This window comes from Trifolium pratense, linkage group LG2 (genome assembly GCF_020283565.1).
Source record: "Trifolium pratense cultivar HEN17-A07 linkage group LG2, ARS_RC_1.1, whole genome shotgun sequence".
Lineage (NCBI taxonomy): Eukaryota > Viridiplantae > Streptophyta > Magnoliopsida > Fabales > Fabaceae > Trifolium > Trifolium pratense.
This window is the reverse complement of record NC_060060.1, coordinates 69,758,551-69,769,187: the sequence shown is the minus strand read 5'-3', so window position 1 is coordinate 69,769,187 and position 10,637 is coordinate 69,758,551. Positions and strand designations below refer to the sequence as shown.

Below are 10,637 nucleotides of genomic sequence, written 5' to 3'. Positions count from 1 at the left end.
TTATTCCTGTTTTCGTTGTTTCCGCCATTACCGCTACTGTTAGCGATAAAGTCTGGTATCTTTCCGAAGTCTGGTATCCCACCACCACGGCCACCACCGTCTCCGCAGCCAGCTCCGTCTACGCGGCCACCTCCTCCGTTTCCGCGGCCAGCACTGGCAGGTTGGCCATCGTTATTGACCGAGGATCCGGTATAGGCCTGGCCTAGGGAAGGCCACTTGTTGTGGTCGGCCATGAGAGGCTAAACGGGTATGGGAATGGGTCGGGTAAAAGAACGGGTCGAACAGAAGCACTCTAACCCTAACCTAGGTCTCGTGATACCATGTTAAAAATATGTGAGAATGCTTTATTGATTTATTCCTCAGCTCAAGGCTGGTATTTATAATAAAAGTACAACTGGCTATCTCCTTGATTTTAGGAGAAATAAAAGGAAATAATGATATGTTTAGAATAACAAATTAGGAAACTAAATATATTCCAACAAGGAACATCACTTATTTTGCTATAAGCATTAACCATCGTGTTGAATCCTTCAAGTATTAGATTTTGTATCAGATTTGGACAGAGGACAGCAATCTGAATGAAGAGAACAGATATGAAAAGCCAAGTGTAATCTAAAAAGCAATATTCAGAATGGGAAAAAGAACGAACCTGCCATCTTCGTTCAGGACCACACCCAACACGACACGCGAGAAACAGCAGGGAAAATTCTGGTTCAGATATGGAAGAAGACGAAACCACCAAAAATGTGAATCAACAGTGGATTTGGGGATACTCTCTTCGTGAAGAGTATAGATTGGCTATTAAAGAAATAAGTTTGTGAAGTTTTGCTTGTTATTTTCCCTTACGGTCAAGTTGTTGGACATCTCTATGGATAGAATTTGGATTTAAGTTTTCAGTTTTCCAAATCAAAGTTTTTGGCCCTGAGTCATCTAAAATTTGTTAAGTTTTGGAAATTCAAAAGTAATGCACTAATTGTGCACATGAGAAATCTAATTTTTGGTCAAATAAGTTTTGCTATTTGACATATGTTTAAAGGTCTATATTTTGGACAATAAAGATTTTGATACGAATGTGATAAGGCTAATTTAATTTTTGGGTAATTTCAAATCAAATATTTCAGTCTAAATTATGTATAGAGTAATGGAAGCTAATGGAGGATAAGTTAATGGAGCATATCTGAACTCTATACCGATCCGATCATGGTTAATTATTACTAAAAAATAAGGATTTTGATTTGATTTGAAATTAAAATTAAGTCAAATTAATTTTGTACCTATTTTGAGAAATAAGACATATGAATATTTGGTAAATATATATATTTAATTATGAGTTTAATTGTTGTGCACTGTCGGTGTAATTTTTTTTTACACATACATCCAATTACGCGTTGCCACATTATTTAATGAATGTGACACATCATGTGTTTTTAATTACCATACATGATGTGTCAGTATATTATTGGACGCATGTGCAAAATAATTTTACACCGATGGTGCATATAAATTAAATTCTTTAATTATATATATATATATATATATATATATATATATATATATATATATATATATATATATATATATATATATATATATATATATATATATATATATATATATGGGGGCTGCTAATTTAGACCCAGTTGGGTCTAAATTAGCAAAGTGCACCTTTTCAGTTGGACCAAAATACCCATTCTTTTTAATTAATTAACCAAATTACCATCTATGGACGCGGATCCAGTGTCGCGCGCGTACCGCAGGACCATGGTTACAGGCCGTTGATTTCCATCAGACAGCCAAGATCTGATCTCATCAAGACTGTCTGATCAATCAGACAACCCAGATCATCCAAATCCATCAGATTACATAGCGTGCACCACACTGGATTACACCCTGGAGAGAGAAGAATCTACATTTTAAAAGCAGGACACGTGTCGCTGTCTGATTGGCTGGGCGTGATTTTTTTCCATTTAATACTTTGAACTCAATTATTTCGTTGTAAATTAATTTTTTTTTTTTTTATACCAAAATTCATAATTTTTTTTTCTCTACAAATAGAGACTTGGTTCGTTTGATTTGGACACAGAAAAAAAACCAAATTTTTCACTACCTTAATCTCATTTTTCACTACCTTACATCAACTCACTGAAACCATTCTACCAGGAAAATGGTTTCAGAGTACAAATCTCTGAAACCATTCTACCAGCTAAATGGTTTCAGAAGCAAACACAATTAATAAATTACTCACTGAAACCATTCTACCAGTAAAATACTTTCAGAGTACAACTATGTGCAACCATTCTACAAGCTTAATGGTTTCAGAAGCAAATAACTAATAATCAACTTACTGAAACCATTCTACCAGCAAAATGGTTTCAGATTACAACTCTCTGAAACCATTGTACCAGATAAATGGTTTCAGAAGCAAACACAATTAATAAATTACTCATTGAAACCATTCTACCAGTAAAATGGTTTCAGAATACAACTATGTGCAACCATTCTACCAGTAAAATGGTTTCAGAAGCAAACATTAGTTTTTAATTACCGTTTTATCTCATTTAATTAACTAAAAATAGTTTCAGGTCTCCAAAAATTTCATAAAATATACCAAAAGTTCCAGAATATTATCTACTACTTTCCTGGTATAATGGTTTCAGTGAGTTGGTTGAGTGGTGCGTGTTAAATTACAACACACAAGTAACGTATTTAGTAGACAAAAAATGAGATTAAGGTAGTGAAAAATTGCATTTTTTTTTCGGTGTCCAAATCAAACGAACCAAGTCTCTATTTGTAGAAAAAAAACAATTATGAATTTTGGTATAAAAAATAAAAAATAAAAAATTAATTTACAACGAAATAATTGAGTTCAAAGTATTAAATGAACAAAAATCACGTCCAGCCAACCATTGTGTGACACGTGTCCTACTTTTTAAAAAGCAAATTTTTCTCTCTCCAGGGTGTAATCCAGTGTGGCGCACGCGTTGGAATCTGATGGATCAGGATGATCTGGGCTGTCGGATTGATCAGACAGTCTTGATGAGATCAGATCTTGGCTGTCTGATGGAAATCAACGGTCTGTAACCATGGTCCTTCGGTACGCGCGCGACACTGGATCCGCGTCTATTAATGGGTATTTTGGTTAATTAATTAAAAAGAATGGGTATTTTGGTCCAATTGAAAAGGTGCACCTTGCTAACTTAGACCTAACTAGGGTCTAAGTTAGAAAACCCCTATATATATATATATTGGACTGGGCAATGGGCTTAGAAGCAAATTCAACAAGCCCAAATAATATAGGAAAGAGTATTAGGCCCAAATCCAGAAAGCCCTAAACGCCACATTAGGCGACTCAAGACCAAGGCGTGACCAACGACAACATGGCAACGTCCAGAAGTGAATTCCGCATTGTTATAAAATATCTTCTTCTTCCCAGCGACAGCAACTGACTTGGGAAGGAAGAAACCAACCTCCCACAACCGCCATAGCTTGGAGACCAAGGTCTTTATCCCTATTTTCAAGATGTGTCACCGAAGAAGGCGCTGTAGACCGGATTTCTAGGAATCCTTACTTGGAGAAGAAGACTAGAGGCTCTATAAATAGCTCCATGCTTTCATTTGTAAAGGGATCCTTTTTTCGGACTTATAAAACTCCCAGGGTTGTTGGGATTGAACCAAGTGTAATCACACCATTTACTCAATAATACAACCCCCTTTGAGTTTTTACCAGAACATTTTGGCGCCCACCGTGGGGCTGCGGTAAAATCATTTGATCCCAGCCTATCACAGCAATTAGACGAAAAAATCAAACATCTCCACATGGCTGGAGAACATGGAAACAACGATAATTCCAGCGTTAACACCTTGCAAGCCGCCGTCGTAGAAATTCGGCGTTTGCAGACCCAGATCGCGGCTATCGAAGCCGAAAGAACACATGAGAAAGAAAAAGCAAAAATGATTTCAGAAGAGGAGGAAGGAGAGAACATCATGGATGTACAGCCTCTGGCACAGCATTTATGGGATACACAAGTCACGGAAGCGATCAAAGTTCCTCACCTTCCTACCTTTGATGGAAAAACTGATCCTCGAGAGCATCTGATGGCAATTGGAACACAAACTGCCATAATCAATGCTCCAGAACACCTAAAATGTAAACTACTAGCCGGCACCTTCAAGGATGTAGCCTTGCGTTGGTATATGAACCTTCCAAGAAATTCAATAGAAAGCTACGCGGATTTTCACAAAAAATTCGTTCACCAGTTCGCCGGATCGAAACACGTGAAAGTCACGTCAACTAGCCTATTCTCCATTCGCCAAAACCACGGCGAATCGTTGCGTAGTTTTCTAGCCAGATTCAGCGAGGCCACCATCAAGGTTTCAAATCCGAACCAGGAGATGTTCGTGGCGGCCTTCCACAATGGGCTAAGAGCAGGACATTTCAACGAATCCCTAGCCCAAAAACCAGCCTCATCAATGCAGGAGGTAAACAAAAGAGCGGAGTGTTACATAAAGGGCGAAGAAAGCAACGCCGAGAAAAGGCAAAGAGACGCCAAGGAGAAGGAATATGTAGGCCGTGCTACTAGAGCCCCAGAACACCCGCGACCAAAAACGGGAAGTCATCAAGGAAACACATGGCAAAGGCACCATGGTAAGCCATACCATCAACCACCAAGGAGAGAGTTCAGGAATCACCCCGCCGAGGAAGAGTTTACGCCATTAAACACTTCAAAAGTGTACGTGTTAAACGAAATTCTGGCCAGTGGCTTGGCAAATCTCCCCCCAAAAAGAGCCAACAATATCCCCATGGGACTCAACGACAATGTCTGGTGCTCCTACCATAGGTGCAGAGGTCATTCTACGGAAAAGTGCTTCCGCCTAAGGGATTTGATCGAAGAACTGATTAAAAGCGGACACCTCCGAAGGTTCATTGACGATGCAGCGCAAGGCCGAGTCGTCGTGCCAAAAATCCCCAGGCATGAGCCACGAGATACTCCGGGACCAAGTAAAGAGCCTCCAAAGGAGAGGATCGCTGTTAATACAATAGCGGGGGGGTTCTCAGGAGGAGGGGAGTCAAGCTCAGCAAGGAAAAGATATGTGCGTCGAGCCATCTCAGAGATATATCTCGTGAGACAACCCCAACCACTCGACGTCCCGGATTTGGCATTTACGGCAAGGGATGGCCTGGAGGTAGCGCCCCATGACGATGACCCTTTAGTAATACAAGTCCAAATCCTAAACTGCGATGTAAAGAGAGTACTAATTGATTCAGGGAGCTCAGCAGACATCATGTACTGGGAAGCTTTCAAGGCCATGCAATTAGCGGAAGAACAATTGCAGCCTTACGCAGGAACTCTAGTTGGGTTTTCCGGAGAACAGGTAGACGTGATGGGTTACGCCTCCCTACTCACTACCTTCGGGGAGGGAAGTAACGCCAAGACCATCAAAGTGCGATATTTGGTAGTCAAAACTCCGTTCACCTCCTACAACATTATCATAGGAAGACCTGCTTTCAACACCTTAGGGGCGGCCATGTCCACTCTGTACCTAGCAATTAAATACCCTCTAGATAACGGAGGAGTGGGAACAGTTAGAGGCGATCAGATCCTCGCCAAAAAATGTTACGAGTCCAGCTTGAAGATACGGCATCGAGCATCCAATACGAATGGAGCGTCCGAAAGAAGACAAGCCACAGTTCCGGGTGGCATAAACATCATAGAAAATTCAGACATGGATCCAAGGGAAGAATTTCAAGACAGAAGGGTGAGCCCTATAGAAGACCTGGAGCAAGTTCAAATCGGCGATCTCCCGCACCAAACAACCAGTTTAGGAACGGCGTTGCCCAATGAGGAGAGAAGAAGAATCATCAAAATATTGAAGGACAACGCTGACCTATTTGCATGGAAACCCTCAGATATGCCAGGAATAGACGAAGGGGTGATAACACATAAACTATCAATATCACCCAACACAAAACCTGTCTCCCAGAGAAAAAGAAAAGTTGGGGAGAAAAGGCGAGCTGCAATAGCAGAGGAAGTGGAGAAACTAAAAGAGGCTGGATTCATTGAAGAGATAAAATATCCCACTTGGTTGGCTAACGTCGTCATGGTGAAAAAGGCCAACGGAAAGTGGAGGATGTGCGTGGATTTTACGGATCTAAATAAGGCATGCCCCAAAGACCCATATCCTTTGCCCAACATAGACAGGTTGATTGATGGGGCTTCAGGATGCAAAATGTTGAGTTTTATGGACGCCTACTCAGGGTATAATCAAATAAAGATGAACCCTATAGATGCTTGTCATACAGCCTTCATGTCGAATACCTGTAATTATTTTTACAACGTTATGCCTTTCGGGTTGAAGAACGCAGGAGCAACATACCAAAGGTTGATGGACAGGGTTTTTTCCGAGCAAATAGGAAAGAACTTAGAGGTATACATTGACGATATGGTAGTGAAAACTCCCGAAGGAAATCGCCATGACAAAGACCTTTTAGACATCCTGGGATCAGTAAGAAAGTACAACATGAGATTAAACCCAGCGAAATGTTCCTTCGGGGTGCAAGCAGGAAAATTCCTAGGTTTCATGCTCACCAACAGAGGAATAGAAGCCAATCCAGAAAAATGTCAAGCTATCATAGACATGAGAAGTCCTACATCTGTGAAAGAGGTCCAAACTTTGACGGGTAGAATAGCGGCATTATCCAGATTCTTATCATGCGCGGGCGAAAAGGGCTTCCACTTCTTCGCATCCCTTAGGAAGAATGAAAGATTCTCCTGGACGCCCGAATGCGAAGAAGCCTTCAGACAACTAAAGGAATTTTTTGCATCGCCGCCCATCTTGACGCGCCCATTACCAGGTAATATCCTCTACCTTTATCTTGCAGTTTCTGACAGAGCCTTAAGCTCAGCTCTGGTTCAGGAAGTGGAGGGTGAAGAAAAGCCTATATATTTTGTAAGTAGAACCCTTAGAGGAGCAGAAACAAGATACCAGAGGATAGAGAGGTTATCTCTTGCGGTGGTTGTCACAGCTAGAAAATTAAGACAATACTTTCAAAGCCACAAGATAGTTGTTAGAACAGATTACCCTATCAAGAACGTCCTCAGAAAGCCAGACCTAGCAGGAAGGATGGTAGCATGGTCCGTCGAATTATCAGAATTTGATATCACTTTCTCGCCTAGAGGGGCCATCAAATCGCAAAGGCTGGCTGACTTTGTATTAGAAATGTCTACCCCGCCAACAACTGAGAAAGCTGCGGCGTGGACCCTCTCAGTAGACGGAGCCTCCAACGTACGGGGAAGTGGAGCCGGAGTAGTGCTGGAAGGACCAGATGGCGTTATGATAGAGCAATCATTACGCTTCGCCTTCAAAGCCAGCAATAACCAGGCTGAGTACGAAGCCTTGATAGCAGGAATGAAGTTAGCAAAAGACATGGAAGTGAAGGAGTTAAAAGCCATGAGTGATTCCCAACTGGTAACCAACCAAGTGTCAGGAAAGTTTCAGACGAAGGAACCACAGTTAATCAAATACGTAGAGGGAGTGCAAAATCTAGCTAAACACTTCGACTCGTTCGAATTAGTTTATGTCCCTCGCGAGCAAAACATGAGAGCAGATCTATTGTCAAAACTGGCGAGCACAAAGAAACCAGGGAGCCATAGAACCGTTATCCAAGAAACGATCAAAACTCCCAGCATCGGCGGAGAAGATTTGATGATGGTGATAGAGGAAGAAGATTGGAGATTGCCCATTATACGATACCTCCAAAAGGATGAACTCCCAAAAGAAAGGGAAAAAGCTTTCAAATTGAAGAAGACGGCGGCATGGTATTCTATGGTAGGGGATAGGCTATACAAAAGGGGATTTGCATCCCCCCTCCTCCTATGCGTCAGCAAGGAAGAAGCAAAACATATTATGTCTGAAGTGCATGAGGGCTCATGTGGCAGCCATATCGGTTCAAGGGCTTTGGCAGGAAAAATATTAAGGGCAGGTTTTTACTGGCCGGATATACACGATGACACCGCCATGTACGTAAGAAACTGTGATAAATGCCAAAGACACGCTAATTTACATCACATGCCTGGAGAGCCATTGAAATCAGTATTATCCCCATGGCCTTTTTTCATGTGGGGGGTGGATATTGTTGGACCATTCCCAGTTGGCTACAAACAAGCAAGATGGATCATCGTCGCCGTTGATTATTTTACAAAATGGATTAAAGCAGAGCCAGTATCTAGTATTTCGGCGGAACAGGTCAAGATTTTTTATTCGAAAAAAATCATCTGCAGATTCGGCTTGCCTAAGTACATCGTGTCCGATAACGGCACTCAGTTCGCCAGCGAAAAGGTTGTGGAATTCTGTCGAAGCAAAGGAATCAAAAACACCTTTATATCAGTGGAGCACCCACAAGCTAACGGACAGGCTGAATCGGCAAATAAGGTTATATTAAGGGCATTGAAAAGGAGGCTAGATAGCAAAGGCGAGGCTTGGGTAGCCCACATCTCGCCCATCCTGTGGTCCTATCATACCACTCCCCAATCCTCAACGGGAGAAGCACCATTTACAATGGTCTATGGCTCAGATGCAATGATCCCGGTGGAAATAAATCCTCCCAGTTGGCGCAGAGAAACCATAACGCAGGAGGAGAATGATAGAGCTTTGGAGGAGAACCTAGACATGATCGAAGAAAGAAGAGAGAGAGCACACTTCAGAGAATTCGCCATAAAACAAAGGGCCGCTAGGCGTTACAATACGAGAGTCAAACAGAGAAGTTTTCAAGAGGGCGATCTAGTGTTGAAAAGACCCATGGGAAAGGATAAAGGAGGGAAGTTCGCGGCAAACTGGGAAGGCCCCTTTCGTATACAAGAAGCCTTTGAAGGAGGAGCATATCGCTTAGAGACTATGGAAGGAAGAACCCTCCCCAGGACGTGGAACATAGCAAACTTAAAGTTCTACTATAGCTAGTTACGGAGCATCACGCCACTGGTGGAAGAACAAGTAAATTCATGCCTTTTCAGCACTATTTTAATGATGTACAAGAACCATTTTCATTAATAAATAAAAACAATGAGATACTCTTTTCCCTTGTGCAAACTAGGGTTTTTATCGAGGCTCATTAAATTTCAACATCTTAGTAGTTCTTTTACTTTATTGCACATGTTTTCTTACACGGTCAAAACATTTACGTCAATCAAGATCAACCTAATTAAGTTATGAACTCTGAATAGACTAAGAAATTAAGTCAGGGTTGAGAGGCCTTGGCGTCACCCGTAGGGGGCGTCAGAAACAGAAATTAAGTCAGGGTTAAGAGGCCTTGGCGTCACCCGTAGGGGGCGTCAGAAACAGAAATTAAATCAGGGTTGAGAGGCCTTGGCGTCACCCGTAGGGGGCGTCAGAAACAGAAATTAAGTCAGGGTTGAGAGGCCTTGGCGTCACCCGTAGGGGGCGTCAGAAACAGAAATTAAGTCAGGGTTGAGAGGCCTTGGCGTCACCCGTAGGGGGCGTCAGAAACAGAAATTAAGTCAGGGTTGAGAGGCCTTGGCGTCACCCGTAGGGGGCGTCAGAAACAGAAATTAAGTCAGGGTTGAGAGGCCTTGGCGTCACCCGTAGGGGGCGTCAGAAACAGAAATTAAATCAGGGTTGAGAGGCCTTGGCGTCACCCGTAGGGGGCGTCAGAAACAAAAATTAAATCAGGGTTGAGAGGCCTTGGCGTCACCCGTAGGGGGTGTCAGAAACAGAAATTAAATCAGGGTTGAGAGGCCCTGGCGTCACCCGTAGGGGACGTCAAGAACAGAAATTAAATCAAGGTTGAAAGGCCCTGGCGTCACCCGTAGGGGACGTCAAGAACAGAAATTAAATCAAGGTTGAAAGGCCCTGGCGTCACCCGTAGGGGACGTCAAGAACAGAAATTAAATCAAGGTTGAAAGGCCCTGGCGTCACCCGTAGGGGACGTCAAGAACAGAAATTAAATCAAGGTTGAAAGGCCCTGGCGTCACCCGTAGGGGGCGCCAAAAACAGAAAATGAACAGCGAAGAAAAGCAAGATTATCAACATCACCAAGAGGAAAAGCTTGCACGCACTCAAAACAAGGCGACATATCGCCATACCAGCTACAATCGCCAAAAAGGCAACAGGTATAAATTTATTCTCAAACAACTCACAATTATGTTAAATTGTCAAAGACATCACAGGTGTAGAGGTAAAAGTTCCAAAAGCAAGAATGATAAGAGGCGTTATATCAAAACAATCCGCGAAATTATGAAGAAAAAACTTAAGGGCGAATGAAGAAATTAATAAAGGACCCAACAAAGGGCAAATTGTTTAAAGCCACAAAAGGGCATACAAGATAGTTACAAAAAAGCCACAGAAGGGCAAAAACAAGATCATTACAAAAGAGATCATTCACTGAGGAGGAACGTAGGGAACGAGCTTGCCGTCAACAATTTGATTCATTGCATCAGCTTCGCCAAGGCGCTTAGCATCGAGATCTGGAAAAAGAAGCTTGACCTGTTCTATAGCAAAAGAAAAGCCCTCGTCATATTGGTTGGCGGCATAGAGCTGAAGCTCTGTGACATCACTCTCCAATCTAGCTTTCTCATCAGCTAAAGTCCCAGCGGAAAATACCGCCGCATCCCTCTCCTTGGAAAG

General features: G+C 42.4%; 1 protein-coding gene across 1 annotated transcript; it reads left to right on the top strand.

The window, feature by feature from the left end:
• Positions 1-3,815: 3,815 nt before the first annotated feature.
• Positions 3,816-8,954, top strand: LOC123905330. The gene has a single exon (XM_045954937.1). The coding sequence runs from the start codon at positions 3,816-3,818 to the stop codon at positions 8,952-8,954; it is 5,139 nt and encodes a 1,712-aa protein (XP_045810893.1).
• The last annotated feature ends 1,683 nt before the right edge of the window (positions 8,955-10,637 follow it).

Coding starts and splice junctions, on each gene's coding strand:
- LOC123905330 (XM_045954937.1), top strand. CDS start 3,816: ATGGCTGGAGAACATGGAAACAACGATAATTCCAGCGTTAACACCTTG.